Here is a 16727-nt window from a genome sequence, read left to right as displayed (position 1 = left end):
AAGGTCCTGGGATCGAGTCCCGCATGGGGCTCCTTGCTCAGCAAGAAGTCTGCTTCTCTTTCCCTCTCCACCTCCCCCTGCTTGTGCTCTCTCTCTCTCTCCCCCACCGGTCAAACAAATAAATATATACATCTTTTAAAAAAAAAAAAAAAGAAAGAAAGAAAGAAAGGGAAAAAAAAGAGGCAGTTTAGCATTACACTTGGAGCCTGAGGGAAGCCCCTCAGAATCAAAGGTAACCAAACAAACACTAGAAACGCTGGAGATCCTGAGTGAGAGTATTGCATTGTGCGGCGCATGCTTTTTAAGTGAATCAAATCGAGGTAACAACAGTCAGTGCTGATGAGGTGTGAACCTAAGCCTGGAAAAGTGCTCAGCTCGAAACAGGATCTGCTTGTCTTTCTCTGTCCCAGGCAGAGGACATCGCTCATTTCATAGTCCTTATTCTGCGGGCAGGTTTCACTGGAAATCAGGTGGGAAGAAACCCAGAGATCTCCCTGTACTGGGAAACTGCTTCCTGCTTCGAGGGGATGTCCCACGTCACCCTGCAGGGCTGACTATATATTTACTCGGGATCTCAAGCACCCTGCTGCCTGTTCTCAAAACAGATCAACAGAGCAAGACACCAGATTATTTCCTTCATTGAGATCCTGGCCTGGGGTTGGATTCTGTCCTTGGAATGGGCTTAGCTTCTTTCTGGGCCATTTACAAGTCTTCATGGTTAAGAGCACCTTCCTCCCACCCAGGGCAGGCACCTGTGACTGGGGCAGCATTTGGGGACTTAGAGTGCAGAGTGAGTGGCAGGAGGGGCCGGGCTGAAAACCAAGGGGGCTTGGCTTCCAGTTTAACTGGGGCCTCTGGTCCAGTAACTTAACTTCTCCGAGTTACCGGATCTGGGAAGTGCATTTGAGAATTCGACATGGTGGGGTAAGCACGTCTACCTTTGGTTTAGGTCATGATCCCAGAGACCTGGGATCGAGCCGCCAGGTGGAGCTCCCTGCTTGGCAAGAAGTCTGCTTCTCCCTCTCCTGCCTCTGTTCCTCCCCCCGACTTGTTCTCTCTCTCTCTCTGTCTCTCCAGTAAATAAATAAAATCTTAAAAAAAAAAAAAAAAAAAAAAAACGAATTCAACAAGGTGGTGACTGTCACTTACCCTTTCTAAGGCTTCAGGATAAGATACATAGCATAAACAATGCCACCCCTGCCGAGAAGTCACAGCAATAACACCCTGTTTGGAAACGTCACTTAAGCGGCACCCATTTTATGGGAATTCACGACCTCTTCCCAGGGGTGCATGTTCCCGACTGTGCTCCAGGAATTTGAGTCACATCAATCTGGTCAAGAACGCCTCATATGATAGATGTAACAATCCTACAAGCAGTCAAGCCTTCACCAGCCATCTCCTTGCTTATTGACTGAGAAACCACCTACGGAGTTCGATTGGAAAGGAGCACGCATCTGGGGCCGGGAGGGGGCTCAGAGGAGAGGGAAGGCAGGGGAGCCAGGCTGCTGCTGCATGGCGGGGGAGATGCGCGGGGAACGAGTCGGAACGGAAGGTGAGGGGGGGGTTGCCAGAAGCAGCTGCTCCCAAACCACCGTTTTCCAAGGAGTTTTGACACCGAAATAATCTCGGTCATTCAGCACGTGAATGCCACAAGGGACAAGTAAAGTAACGACAACAAGGACCATAGCAAGCCTGAAAATGAGAGTTAACACGCCTCATGACCCAGACGCCTGCCCAGTACTTCCGTTGCCCTCACAGTAATTTGGTCCTATTAATCCCCCATTTTATGGATGAAGTAAGTAAAAGGAGAGGCTTGACAATCTCCCAAGGTCATAGCTAAGACGTGGCAGAACAGGGGCACACCTCTCCCGCCCAGCTGACTCTCAGCTCTCTAAGTGGCTTCCATGTGTTTGGTCCTAGTTGTCTAGGTTTCTGATTGTCCATGTGCCCATTTCCATGTGACCTCCCGTAGAATTGAGCTCATTGGCCGGTGCCTAGTAACACAATGTTGACTCTTCTTCCCTGGTCTCCCCAAGGACAGGTGAACTGCTTTCCATCTCCAGCACATGCCGCCCCAACCTCAGAGAGGGGCTAACGAGGCTCAATGTTAGCCCATTTTGGAGAGTTGACTTTTCCTCTTGCATTCACTTAGTCCACACATGCTCACTGGGGCACTTACTCTGCGCTTCTGTTTCTGGGCCCTGGAGAGGCGGGGGGCGGAGGGGTGGTTAACCCCCTTGTGGAGATCCCATCACTCAGTTACTTACCATGGTGCCAGTATATTCTTCCAGCTTAGCCTCCGAAATGGCCTTTTTGTGGTGGAGAAAGAGGTCTCGGAGGAAGTTCTGTGACATCAAGAGAAGAACCACATCTCAAACAGAGAACAGATAAACCGCCAAGATCTCGGGAGGACTTACATCAAGGATTGTGGTTCATTTTTTTTTTTTTTTAATGGAGAAAATAAAATGCTTTTAGCAAGCAATAAATCCAAGAATGGGGAGGGATGTCCCTGTTTAAAGGATGTTCTTAGAACCCAGAGAATAGCTCCAGGCATGGAAAAAGTGTCAAAACTCCTCAATGAAGTGTCTTTCCTAGAGAAACCGTTATCACTTGTACTTTCTAAAGCTTTTAAACACAAATACTGTTTTTTAAAGTCCCTCATTCAAATCCAAGTTTCTTGGGCTCACAGAAATAGAATTCATGATCCACGTGTATCCAATTCCCAGTGGCGAACGGGCACCCCGCCCCCCAGTGAGAGACCCGCCCGGTGACACTTACACGCAGCTCAGCCGCTGATATAAACCCACTGCTGTCAGCATCATATTTGCGCCAAATCTGAAATACACAAAAGCCAGGCATCTGTTTAGGAACCAGCGGCCATGTAAACAAGCACACAGCCAGAGAGATCATGGAGGACTGATGCCGACATTTGTCCCGGGTCCATGTGCTGTCGCAGAGAACGTAGCCTGCAGCTGTATCAGGAAATTGCACACAAAGCCGGCAGGAGGCAAAGCCCGTGGCCCATGCAAAGTTGGGGGGCATCAAGTGGAGGCACTGCATCAAACTATAACCCTTAGTGAAAGGGTGAACCCCTTCAAAATAAACTGTGCTGCCCGCAGGCCGCACAGGGATCCTCCCTGTGTGGCCTTGGCTCTGGATAAAGGGAAGAAAATATCTCAGGTAGTTCCCAGTGATGAGACAAGCCTCTCCTTGGCTTTAGGGTGTAAAGGGCAGCCTTCATCTGGCTGAAGATACGCTCACAAAACTGGACAACTGAACACTTCTATAGACACGCTGAACTGCTTTCTCTCATAGGCGGTGTGATTTGAATCACCTCGGATTATCCCATGCTTAAGCCTCACGGGTTGGCTATTTCTCGAACTCTTGTACAGAATCAGAAAGTAGGGGTGTCTGGGAGGCTCAGCCGGGTAAGCCCCCGACTTTTGGTCTCAGCTCAGGTTTTGATCTCAGGGTTGTGAGCTCAAGCCCTGCTTGGGGTTCCAGGCTGGGTGTAGAGTCTACATGAAAAAGAAGAAAAAGGGGGTCTTAAGATGGCGGCCGAGCAGCCGGCTCCTGATGGAAGAAAAGATGTGGAGTGGGCTGCTACCTCCTGGCCTAAATGAAAGTGATGTTGAGTTGAATTCTGAAGATGAAGCCCCATTAGAGAACTCTGGACTTAACTTGCAGGAAGATAAAGAAGATGGGGCCATTACAAAAACAGAGATCTCAGATGGCCAAACTGATGGACCAAAACCTGGGGCAGAGGCAAATGTAAATGCATACAAAGAGTGCCCCTCTGGAATTCCCTTGAATATGTGGCATAAATTTCAAGAATTGCATAAAAAACATGCTGAACAGAAAACCTCAACTTCAGGATTCAGAAGGAAGAAAAGGAAACGCTCCAGGAAAGGTAAATTGAAGAATGAGGAAGAGACTCATAGTGAACAGACCTCAAGTGAAAACCAGTGGAAGGAGCTTACTCAGTATTTTGGAATCAATGATAGGTTTGACCCCCCTGTTAAAAAGAAAAAAGTTGACAAGTCGGGCCTTGAAAAGAGCATAGACCAGGCTGTGGAAGAGTGGAACATCGAGAAGGCTGAGGAACTCAGCAACCAGCTAGCTACTCGGGAGCTTGGTGTAAAAATTGCTAAGGCAGTTGCCTGCCACAACTTTGTACAAGCCAAAAAGGATGCTGAAAATTCACAGGTTGCCCGAAAAAAGAAGAAACTTGCATGGGGTTTGAAGCAAAGAAGAGATGGGAAACCAAGAGCAACATGGGATATATGTAGCTTGCCACAATTCCTCAAGATGTTGGAGTCTTGACTTGGGTTTTTGCTTGAGTCTCCAACTGCTCAATTTACTGAAAAGATTTTCCTGCTTATGTTAACTATGTCAGGAAACTGGTAGAAATTGGAAAAATAAGCATAAAGTTTGGGAGTTGATTATTAAATCTTTTCAAGTCTTTCTAAAAAAAAAAAAAGAAGAAGAAGAAGAAAAGGCAGAAGAAGTAACACTGTTATTTGTTTTTGTTTTTAATTAATTAACTTTTTATTTGACAGAGAGCAAGACCCAGAGAAAAAGAGAGAGAGAAAGCACAAGCAGGGGGAGAGGGAGAAGCAGGGTCCATGCTGAGCAGTATCCCGATATAGGGTTTGATCCCAGGACCCCGGGATCATGACCTGAGCCAAAGGCAGATGCTTAACTGACTGAGCCTCCCAAGCGCCCCTAAGTTCTTTTCTTTTTTTAACTGACAGATCGTCTATAGCTATAGAATGGGTTAGCTGAGTCACTCACTGCAGGGACCTTAATTCTAGACCCCAGTCAGCCTGAGCACCCTGCAGGGCTAGTGGGGGTACTGATAGGCCATGAGAAGACTGAGAAACTTCATGCCCTATGGCCCCTGAACTCAGCCAGACTTACAAAGTCAACAAATGTAATATAAATTACATTCAAACTTTTATGGTGTGAATATACCAAAGCTAAGAATGAGAATTTTAAATAATCAAACCATTTTTCATGCTTTTCTTATGCTATTCTCCAAAAATTTTCTGTCTACATTATCTTATAATTTTACTACAACTGAGCCAGCCATTGGAGGCCCAAAGGTTTCTATGTGAATAATGTGCTCATTTATTTATTTATTATTTATTATTTATTTTATTTATTTATTATTTATTATTTATTTTTAATTTTTTTTAAGATTTTATCTATTAGAGAGAGACACAAGAGAGAAAGGGAACTCAAGCAGGGGGAGTGGAAGAGGGAGAAGCTGAGCAGGGAGCCCGAAGCAGGGCTTGAACCCAGGACCCTGGGATCATGACCTGAGCTGAAAGCTGATGCTTAATGACTGAGCCACCCAGGTCCCCCTTCCTACTTTTAAAGAATGAAAGAAAAATAAGATATTTCCAGGCAAATAAAGTTTTACCAATAGAATTAAGTGAAGGATAAACACTAGAAAGGAGGAAAATAAAGAGACTCTTAGTCACAAAAAGCAATGGTTCACAAAGATGATGGGTAACAAATCTTGACTGCATAAAATCTGTAAGGTTAAAGAAAACAAGACAGAACTCATATCCTGGGCAGTCACCGCACATGAGCTGGGTACCCTGTGTTAGGATTAAAGTGTTTTAAGGTCCGAGTGGCCTAGGGGGAACGTAAAGACATTAACTTAGAATTTTTAAAAATATATAGGATAATAGTAGGTTATAACAAATTTAACTTAAAAGAAATCAGGAATCTGAAGAGATATGTATTATTTTTTAATTGGGTAGAGAAAGAAAGGGAAGGCTCTTTGTTACGGAAGCCACTGGCCAACTTAAAGGGAGGGGGTAAATAGAATAAGTTAAAAAAAAAAAAAAAAAAAAAAGATAGGAAAGCTCCATAGTGCTCTTTGCTTTTTCCCATTCTTCAGAGTTATTCAGTATTAAGCAAGGCCTAACATTTTAATACTGTGTTTCTGATTATAAGAGTAAATCATATTCACTGTACAAAATTAATGAGCTACGAAGAGGAGAAAACTACACTCTTCAGGTATATCTTTGTTTCCTTAACTCATATTTCTGTTACACGACAAGACTAACTTGGAGGTCATATTGTCTATACACATGGGCAATCTGTTTATTATTTTCATTTAAAACTTTCTGAGAGCATTTTTGAGCACCATTCAAATCATGTGAAAGTGTCACTTAAAGTGATTTGTAAATAATTATGATCTGTGCACAGTTGGAAAATATTCAAGTACAAAAAATATGAAAACCATCTGAAATCTTACAACTTAAAAGTAATTAGCGTTTATCTTATGTGTATCTACCTACAGTTTAATTTACGTAGGTGTTAGGGTGAATCATTTTTTAAATAATGTTAAGATCATAATGCATGCACAGTTTTGCTTCTTAACAATATAACACATTTCCTCCAATTACAAACATTTCTGATTATAACTTAAGATAGATGCCTGGAGCAGTAGACTTATTAAGTCCAAGGGTAAAGATATTTTTAACTTTGAATAATGACATTTTAAAGGATTCTGATTATATTTTTGCAAAATCGCTCTCCATAAAATTGTTGCAGTGTGCATGCCTACCAACAGATCATGAGCGTCAATCTCAGGGCTTTCTGGCTGGCACCATGTATTTTGTTGATCCTCTTAAAATCTTTACCACTTGGATTGGCAAAAATCAGTTGTTATAAATTGGCACTTCTTATCTACCAGCCTACTTTTCTTGTCCATTCAGATCATTCAGATCTCTCCCGTGAATAGTCTATGCGTGTGCTTGCTCAATTTTATGACTTCCACTCGGCCGGAAGTAACTACAGTTGTGTAAAAGGGTGCTAAGCTATTATCTCCTAAATGGGGTCTTGGTAACTATTTCAGGAACCGCCTGGGATGCAGTAGCTGTCTTGAGTCTGCTCTGAATTTCCTGGTCTTTGTCCAAAGGATAGTACCATCCAGAGGCTGAAAGAGGAGCTAAGAGTAGGCACTGATGGCCTTCAGTGTTCTCTCAACCACAGCGACTGCAAACAGAAGGTCTGCTGGCTGGATGGACATGCTAGGGAGTTACGTTTTCGTGGTATTATACCTTTGAAACCAGAATTAGTGGCCAACATATAAAAACAAGTAGGCTAGATGTCCAGATAGCATGCCTAGAAGCCAGCAATCCTCTGGAGCTCCCCGGGGTTCTCTGCTTTGAATGGGACACCTGCTCTCTGGGCTCCGGAGTTCCCAGCTGACCCCTGTCATATTCCTCCATGTCGGCCTGCCTGCCTGTTTTCTGGGCCTCCTCCAGCTCAGGCTGAAGGACTCTGTTGGCTTGGGAGCAGCCTAAGGCAGCGCCCAGAGCGCACGGGGCTTTGGGACCCAAGTTCCGGTTCATCACCAAGGGCTTCTTTGCTTGGTCTTACCCTCTGAGGGTTTGGGGACTGGACAGGATTGCTGGCCTCCCTCGTGGGTGGCTGGGATCCTGAGCTTTTCTCAGTCCTCATCCTCTGCAGAGACACAACCAAACACTTACCTGCATAAACTCCACACTGCTGTCCAAGGGGTTTTCCTGACGAAAGAGCAGCAGGAAGTTTTCATCTTCAGACAAGAACATGTTGGCAAGCTGAGGAAGCAGAGAGAAACAGCCATCAGCCACACCGGCCACTGCTCTCTGGGTAAAAGACACGGTGGGACATACTACAAGGGGAAGAGGGCTTGGATTTCCCAGGACCGAGAGCTCCAATTACAGTTCTGGGTCCCTGACTGCAGTTTTGGATTCCCTGATGCTTTCAAACACTGCTCTGTTACTAGGTAGGAAACATGGCGGGCGTCTGCCTCCCAAAAGCTTACGATCCAAAATCATAATTCTAATTTTATTTTTTTTAAGAGTTTTATTTATTTGAGAGAGCACAGAAGGAGAGTGAGAGAGAGAAGCAGGTTCCCCACTGAGCAGGGAGCCCGATGCAGGACTCAATCCTAGGGACCTTGTGTCATGACCTGAGCCGAAGGCAGATGCTTTACCAACTGAGCCAGCCAGGCGCCCCATAATCCTAATAGTAATAATAAATCTGTCAGTGCTTAATACGTTCCAGACACTATTTTAAGACACTCCCAGATTAAGATAATTTAACTCCATTATATAATGGGAAATTAAAAGAGCGAATAATTCTTATATGTGCCACGAATTGTTCTAAATTCTTACGAATGCTTACACACTCCATCCTAGCCCCAACCCAGAAAGTACGCAACACACTCCCATTCTCATTTTTTCGTCAAAGAAACTGGAACTTGGGCACCTGGGTGGTTCAGTGGATTGGGCCTCTGCCTTTGGCTCAGGTCATGCGTGATCTCAGGGTCCTGGGATCGAGTCCTGCATCGAGCTTTCTGCTCGGCAGGGAGCCTTCTTTCCTCTCCCTCTCTGCCTGCCTCTCTGCCTACTTGTGATCTCTCTCCCTGTCAAATAAATTAATAAAATCTTAAACCAAAAAAAAAAAAAAAAAAGGAAACTGGAACTCGCGTTAGTTATGTGGCAAGTGGTGGCACCCGGACTAGGGTCATCCTTTCCAGCTTCACGCCGTGCTGGGGAGATGGCGTACGCGCGGTCTTTCCACACCACGGACACAGACAGGAGTGCCTGCCGTCTGTGTCCTGAGTGTCGGCTGTTTTTCTTCTTCTACATTATCAGTGTCTCTATGATCTTCCCAGAGCTGGTCTGGGTGGGATCCGTTACATCGTCCCTCCTCCTATCTGAGCACCAGTTCTACTGATTTAGGTCACTTCTCTCATGAGTAACGGTGACATTTTCTTCCCATGATACATGACTATAATTCTTACTTCAGCACATGGCTGTGTTTGGCTGGGCTCATCCCATGATACGGTACTGCCGTGTTCCTGGCTTGCGTTGTCCCCCAGAAACAGTAGCCACTCCTTCTATCTCCGTGCTCAACGCCACAGTGAGTCCACACAGAGGCTGTTGGGGGTGGGGAGGCATGTTGAGCCCACAAGCCTATTCACTCCTCTAGCTGGGTGTGGGTCTGCTCAGGGACCTACTGTGTGAACGACAGCAATCATACTTAAATATCATGTATCGAGTAGCTATGATGTGGCAGGCACTGGCGACGTACGTTTCATTTATGCTCCATTAAAGTCTCATACCAGTCCCACTGGTGTGATACCCTCTTTTACTCATGGGAGCAGGACAGCGCAGTGTGTGTCCATGACAGGCTTTAGAGTGGATCCTAATTCCTTCTCCATTGTTCGCCTTTTATTTGGCCTGGCACGAGTTAATTGATCCCTTGTGCCTCAATTTCCTCACTTGTAAAATGGGGAATAGTAATGTTCATATCCTGATGCTTACATGAAGGCTAAAAGTAAAGTGAGGCACTACTTACAGGCAAAATTCCTTCAATAAATGCTAATGCCGTGTTGATGAAGACCATGAACCAGAGGCTCGGGGAGAAGTAAACTTAGCCAAGATCTCACATTCACCGTGTGGACTTGGCACTGCCCCAGCCCCATCCCCCACATCCTGCCTGCCCCCGCCACACCTGTCTGGGCTCCAAGGTCCACTGGAATCAGCATCTGCTCTTCAGAACTACGTGCTTTTTCCCATGGAGTAGGAAAAGCCAAAAACCAAATGAAAATGTGATTCACAGGTCCCCAGGCTTTAGAACCCAGTCTGTCTTCAGCTTTAATTGGAGGAGCCTGGGGCAAATCAGATGCACAGATAATCCCACCGCGTGGCTTGGGCTTTCCGTGGCGAAGTCTGCCCCACCTTAGTTGTGCTAGAATACCTAATATGTATCTGGGTGGGCTGATTTTCAGGTCTCAACGACCTGTGACTAGAGTGAGATAGGCCAAGGTACGGGGAGGGGGGGGGGGGACTTGCTACTCCTTAAGCGCACAGACTCCAGAGGTTTTAAGGGGCCTGGGACGGGTGTAACCAGATCCCATCAGCTTGTCTACGGACAACACCTCCGCTGTGCATCTGCGGGACTCGGGACTCCGCGATGGGATGGTTGGCACGGGTGTCCAAGCTGTTGCCGGGTTTCTAAGTGCTTCGTGAAGCTCTGCCTGTTGTTAGTGAGATAACACCGTCATTTTCAGCCATTTCCCGTGTTTCATTTCTTCTCCCTTAAGCGCACACACATATACTGGGCACCGTTAATGTTCCGCTGTGCTCTGGGGGCTGTGAACACAGCAGCAGTGAACACACAGTCATGAGTCCTCCTGTGTTTCTAGCTTGAGGCTTGAGTTTACCTGCATCAGTTATCCACCATCGCTGGTGACATGAAAAATTTTTGCCTTGGAGTGAAAATTTTGGAAATGCTAGGGTTCTGAGAAGGCTGCTTCCTTCCGGGCAAACATGTCTACTTTTCATAAGGATACAATTATCTTGCCCTAGAATCATAATTTTCTGAAAAGAAAGGTGCTGTGTGGGCTGGGCTGTAGGATGGCTGCTGTCCATTTTGTTTCGAATGATCTCCGGGGTTAGATCTCCCCAACCTCCGCTGAGAGCTGATGCAGGAGTTTCAACTCATTTCTTGTTAGTCAGTTTTTCCTTATGCCCAGGCTGAATCTGAACAGCACATAGCAAAGGGACCCATTGGATCGAGTAACTGCAAGACCTCCAGCATATGAATTCCCCAGTTACAATAACTACAGATATTGCTTGACCTAAAGAAAATGATATGGGTTGTTAAGAAAATGGAAAAGGAGAGGAGATTACTTCAAAATGCTGGGTAGGCCAGCAACCTGGCAGACAGTTCTAGCTTCCCATTCAGATGTAAGATTTGTATTCTTTTTGGGAGGAAAATGACAGCCCAAAAAGCCTCAGCGGAGAAAGGACAGTTGGGAAAGGTACCTCTTTCATCAGCACGCGCCCATCTCTGGAGACACCCTGCAGACCCGTGAACTGTTGCTTCATTCTCTGCACATGTTCTTCCATGCCCGCCTCCTACAATAGGCCAGACAGAGCCGCATTAAACCCATGGGGAAGGGCGCCTGGGTGGCTCAGTGGGTTAAGCCTCTGCCTTCGGCTCAGGTCATGATCTCAGGGTCCTGGGATCGAGCCCCACATCGGGCTCTCTACTCAGCGGGGCGCCAGCTTCCCCCTCTCTCTCTGCCTCTCTGCCTACTTGTGGTTTCTGTCTGCCAAATAAATAAATAAAATCTTAAAAAAAAAAATAGGGATTCCAGAAATGTAGTCGGGATATCAAATATTCAGAGCATAGAGCCTGGTCATTACATTAGTCTAACCTGAAAAGCAGGTTATTTAGCCATTTAAAATGAGCCTACCCTGACAAACAAGAGAGAACAGTGGTGGAGAGTTCTTGAGCAAAGCACCACTGATCAGAATCCCAAGCAGGTGAGACCTACAGGCTAGTGAGCTCCTAAAACCTGAATGAAGGAAGAGAAGCCGAGAGACTAGGTTTTGAGGGGCTTCGGACTGACATAACCTGATCCCATTAGCTGGTCTACAGACAACACCTCCATTAAGCTCATTCGCAGGACTCCTAAATTCTCCCTCCAAGAGATCAGAGATTTTGTTCTGTTTCAAAGGGAAAAGCCCAACTCTTAGATCGCAAGTTTGCCGTCACTCATCCCTTCATCTTCTCCTTGAGCCCGCCGAGGGAAAAATAATTAGAAGGGGAAAAAAAGTAAGAAAGTAGTTATTGAATTACCAAGGAATAGAGAGAAATGGAGAATGAATTCTGATGAAGGAACGGAGAGGTAGAAACATCACCCCCAGTGCCAGATCCCAGGACTCCAGACTGCAGCGGCCGCTAAGTTCAGCCTCCCTGATATACTGTCCCTAATCCGATCCCCCATGACCCCTGCTAGCCAGGCTTCCTCCTAAGACACTGCACTACATATGGAGAGATCGGCATTTCTAGTCTTGGCTCCTCGGATCCTGTGTGTGGGTGTGGGTGTGTGGGCTGTGTTCGTGCACCATACAGAAAGAAAGCGTGACGGAGGTTCCTCCACAAGGTGGGTCTTCACTTTGCATTTCAGGTTGGCTTTCTAGATTAGGATATCTGCAGGACAGCCGTCACTTCTGTGTCTCTGAGATACAGTATGAATACATGGTTCTTTATGGTGGGCTGGACCTTCCCAAAGGACCTTAGTGGACATAAGCCATGGGGGAGGAAAATTAAGTTTCACAATTAATAAATGTTAAGCCAAAGAAGTTGAGGCCAGAGTCTAGTGCTACCTTAGCTTTAAGCCACAGAACCTTGACTTTCATCCCGTAACCCCAAAGCCCATGGCCATCCCTTGGACCTAAAGCAACAGAGCCGAGGGACTGCCTCTGTTGTGTTTCCCATCTGCACCACCCTGCCCCCCCCTCCGTAAGACTCTAGACCCCGTCGTCTCTGAAGCATGGAAGGAGACCCGGGCTACGCTAGACTCTGACAGGAAGGATATGGACACTCTGCTCTGTACTCGCTCTCTCCAGACCTAGTTCAGAGGCCAGTTCTGAGCATTTGAAAAGAAAAGGTAGGAGCTAAGGGAGGGGTGAGGAACGGGAGCCGCAGCATGAATGGCTCATGGTTCCATTAAGTCTGTCCCCGCAGAGGCCCCGAGAAGCAGGGAGTCACACACAGATTGGTTGCTTTCCAAGGTTGACCAGCAGGTCGCTGTTGGCGACCCTGAAATTCCTTCCTCCGAGACTTCTGTGACCTGCTAGCGAATCAGGGAGGAAAGGAGAGTTCTTCAGGCCTCTGAAGAACCGCTTGCTCCTCCTAAACCCCAGGCCCAATCCTGGAGGCCTCCCTGTGGCGTCTTCTCTACTTGCTGGGGCATCCCTGGTTAGAAGCAGGGATGGGGACTGTCACTCAGCTTGATGGACGTCCACTTGGAAGTCCTGCTCTCTGATTAAGGACATGCTTAGAGCCCACTCCTTTCTCTGCAGGGAGGAAACCCAGAATCAGGAATCAGGAATAGTTTCCTTAATCATGGTTGTTCTGGGAGCATCGAGGGCCCCACTCCCCAGGGTTAGGTATCAGCATTTTGAAATGGAATAATGGCAGGTGATGACTTTTTGGGACAATGGCTTATACAAATGATCTGGCTCCAAAACTCTCTCCCCAGCCACATGCCGAGAAGGGGTGGTTGGGTCTGCTGTCCAAGCCCAGCGAGACTGGCCTGATTCTATTAGAACCCTCCCACCATCTCCCATGATGGGCAGTCAATGTTCCTGGACGGTCAGAGGGTGAGAGAGATACCAACGGACATATGGTGATTTAAAAATGCAAGATCCTAGGCAAACCTCAAAGGTACTGAAATTCCTTGGGGATGGGACACACGGGGGCACAGGACACTGGTGAGTCACTTGTTGTCTCCTCTCCCGCAAGGACCATGCCCGCCCCTGTGTGAGAAGGCAAATCGCCAGGCTGGCTCTGAGGGAGGGAAGAGATGGACTGCCCAGCTGCAAGCGAGGCACTTCTCTGCTCCATCACTAATGGCAACAATGCTGCTAATGTTAGCCAAAGCCCCAGAAGAAGATGCCCTTGGCTCAGAGCAGACCCTTGTGTCTTACCAGCCCCACCCCCACCTTACGACTGTAAATAAGACACTCCCAGCTTCCACACTGACAATAGCTTTTCTCCCTCTTTCCTATAAATCACTAAGGCAAAGAACTTCTGGAAAGGTGCAAAGTTCTAAGTCTCTGGGAGTTTGGGGTTTTGGACCATCCAGTTTATCCCAAGACTTCAAATGGTTCTGCCTTCATCTATGTGTTTTCCTGAAACACACCTGTCATGCTTGACTAAAGGGCATCTGACTCATGGGCTCTGGAGTGCCATGAGCCCTAGCATTTAGAGCAATAAGGAAGGGCGAGGCAGAGACGGAGAGACCAGAAGACAGAGACAGAGAGTGTTAAGGGAAAGAAGGAGAAAAGAAAAGAAACTGATAAAAGACAAGAAATGAGGGGCAAAAAAGAGATGAGATAGGTAAGAAAGAGAAAGGAAAAGAAAAGACAGGGAAAAGAGGGACAAGCCTTGAGAGACGGACTGCAGATAGAAGGAGAGACAAGGAAACTTGGAGAGACCTGTAAGACAGACAGATGAGAGACAGAAAGGTCAGGGAGAAAGTCAAGAGATGATGGAAGATAGGGGCCAGGAATCAAAATGAGAAACAGAAATGGGCAGAAAAATGAGACACGCAGACACCAAATGAACAGTCGAGGCACAGAGAGAGAGAGCTCTGTGTACATAGAAACAGAGACAGGGAGAGACAAGGTCTGCGTGGCTGCTGGAGGCAGATGGCAGCCTCTTCTGTTCTCAGCTGGCTGCCCGCCCACACCCGGAAACACCCTCTCGAAGCGCTCCTTGGTGGCACGGAGAGTCTCGTTCCCTCCATTGGGCTCCTACAGGACAGTACAAGGCACTTAATTCTTCTGTGTAAACAGTTCTCTGGCTGAGGATAAGTGATTTCCACAATTCACTTTAAATGCTCCTGTCTCCAGAGCTACTCCTCTTACCATGCATCCTCAGATGGAGTCTTGACTAGGTTCTCCCATCCCTAGGCTGGGGTGTCTTTGTAGGAGTCTTTGCTTTGCTACGGGGATCCTCCAGAGTTAATCTCCATCTCTTGAGGCCAGATTTACCGTCAGGGAAGGATATGGACATGATAGAATAGGTTTCCATTTATTATACCTGGGCTCTGGGTATATTGCTTATTTTCTGGTTTGTTATTCCCAAAGAAATCTATAACCTCTTCTAATGAAATGAATAACAGAAAATGATTTTAAATGTTCTGTTTGTTTGTAAGCTGCTATCAAAGGAGTATCAAATGCACTAAACACTCAGAACCTCGGAGCTCTTAACATCTCTTCCACCTTTTTGAACAAAGTGAGCTGCCTTATCTCCATGTCAAAACCCATTAGCAGAAACATAACCAAGGAGACGTTCAAAACAGAGTTGTTTGAATCTATAGTTAAGGTCTGTCGAGGGGAAGACAGATGTTACACTAGAAGTCAATGGCCAGCATGTCTAACGCTACAGTCATCCCTTTCATGAAACCTGCCTCGGTCCCTCCATGTTGCTAAGAGATGGAGAAAAATTAATGCAAGCAAGGAAGAAAAGAGGTCAGATGGGATTAATAGGTGCAGATCAACATGAGACTTGGATGCTTCTCCTGTTTTGCTAAAGGCACATAAATTAATGCCTCGTGGCACAAGTACTTACCTCAGTACCCAGTGTTGTCAGCACGTGATGAAAGAAAGCATCGAGTTCCTCATCGTCTATGTAACCTTTTTCTAAATGCAACAGGAGATGCATAAGTGATCGTCACTTACATAGAATGACATGTGACATTTACTATTTATCTAAATTGTTTTGGATCTCACAGTCTGTAAAATCCCCATGGATACTGTTCCTTACTCTTCCGATAACTCAGTGCTCGCGTGCTAGGGTCTAACCTCTCAGAGACATGAATCGTAAACATATGCTCAAGAGTAAATGCTCTGTGTTGGGTTTAAATGAATATTTGGAAAAGGAAAGCAACTAAATACATACATTTGAATCCACAAACAAACATGAGTTTTAGGAGAAAATCCAAGCCCCAGGATTTGGAAGCTTCGAAAGATTTAACAGGTATAATTCCTAAATCTTACTTTTCAGAGTCAAAACACAGTTTAGCTATTTTCTTTATGGTTGTTGAATTATTACTAAAGACACAGCACATTTTAAGTGGTTCCATTTTCTTTTCAAGTGTTTTGGGGGGTAGCATCTTTTTGAAAGTTGGTAAAATTCGTTCTCCCTTCCTTTAAAAAGCACCTTTAGGGAGGGCTTACTTCAGACAGCTGCCTACCAGCCACAAGCCTCGAATATAGGTAGTGATCTGCGTCATATATGACATATCATCTTAGACACACACAGAGAGATTGGGAGGGGGACCAAGTCCTTCCCTCGACCCTGAACTTAAATACCAAACTCTAGATCTGTAGCTCCAGGACACCTAACATCTGTTTGGTTTGATATAAGCATTAACAGCGCCTGAAGACAACGTTTCCTGCGAGGAAAGACGGGAAGGGGAAACTCTAGGTCCTCTCGGAGGGTCCGGGCTGGGGCCATGTATACATCTGAATGTGCAGGTGCCGTGTTCCACTTACCGTCCGCGTCAAAGCGCTGCCAGACCTGCCAGAAGCCGGCGGCGTCCAAGAGCCCCTGAGTCGCTTCGCGGGCGCTGTCCATGGTGTTGAGCGCGGAGCTTAGGCACCTGCCGGCAAGGAACACCTGGGAACTTTGGTAGCGGCTTCTGCCTGACTCCCTTGCCTGCTTCTTTGCTCTCTGGTTTGCTCTGAGCACCTTTCTGCGGGGGCGGGGGAGAGGGCGGCTGGCGAGGCGGCGGGTGGCAGAGCCCTGGCGTCGCTACAGTCCCTAAGCGGAGACCAGAGACGGCGGAGCCCGCCCTCCTGCAGACTCGCGGGTCCCGCTCCGCCCCCCGCGCCCCACACCCCACCCTCTCGGCCGGGCGGGGTCGGGGGTGGTCCTCTGCCTCTGCGCTGTGGGGGAGTGGGGACAAAGGCTGGGGCCTCCATGGCTAACTGCATTTGCCCTTTAACTTGTTTGCCAAACTCAGAGAAAATGACCTCCCTTACCTTTTACTGAACACCCAACTTACGCCCCTCTTGAGAGAGCTCCCGCAATGAAAACGTTGGGAGAGGACTCCGTGTTAGGACCCTTTGGACCTGATGACTTAGAAATAGTGTGTGGGGTGGGTGGGGGTGGGATGGAGAGGGGTGATA

The 16727-nt window shown here is 46.8% G+C and overlaps 2 protein-coding genes across 2 annotated transcripts in view; one reads left to right on the top strand and one right to left on the bottom strand.

Annotated features, from left to right (window-relative positions):
• Nucleotides 1-16333, bottom strand: part of SCGN (secretagogin, EF-hand calcium binding protein) — a 38065-nt gene extending 21732 nt beyond the window's left edge. The window contains exons 1-6 of the mRNA XM_004778782.3: nucleotides 16092-16333; nucleotides 15166-15236; nucleotides 10842-10934; nucleotides 7512-7601; nucleotides 2779-2835; nucleotides 2268-2345 (exon numbers count right to left, since the gene is read on the bottom strand). Coding sequence (XP_004778839.1) covers nucleotides 2268-2345; nucleotides 2779-2835; nucleotides 7512-7601; nucleotides 10842-10934; nucleotides 15166-15236; nucleotides 16092-16173 — 471 coding nt within the window. The 5' untranslated portion in view covers nucleotides 16174-16333. The remainder of the gene's footprint in view (nucleotides 1-2267; nucleotides 2346-2778; nucleotides 2836-7511; nucleotides 7602-10841; nucleotides 10935-15165; nucleotides 15237-16091) is intronic.
• Nucleotides 3563-4438, top strand: LOC101680172 (protein FAM204A-like). The gene is given in 2 exon segments (XM_045082221.1): nucleotides 3563-4234; nucleotides 4237-4438. Coding segments are annotated over 2 exon segments (711 nt in total). The 5' UTR covers nucleotides 3563-3576; the 3' UTR covers nucleotides 4290-4438.
• Nucleotides 16334-16727: the final 394 nt, after the last annotated feature.

Source organism: Mustela putorius, unplaced genomic scaffold (genome assembly GCF_011764305.1).
Source record: "Mustela putorius furo isolate JIRA1106 unplaced genomic scaffold, ASM1176430v1.1 tig00000594_pilon_pilon_pilon, whole genome shotgun sequence".
Lineage (NCBI taxonomy): Eukaryota > Metazoa > Chordata > Mammalia > Carnivora > Mustelidae > Mustela > Mustela putorius.
Note: the sequence above shows the minus strand (reverse complement) of the source record. Positions and strands in the feature narration are given on the sequence as shown.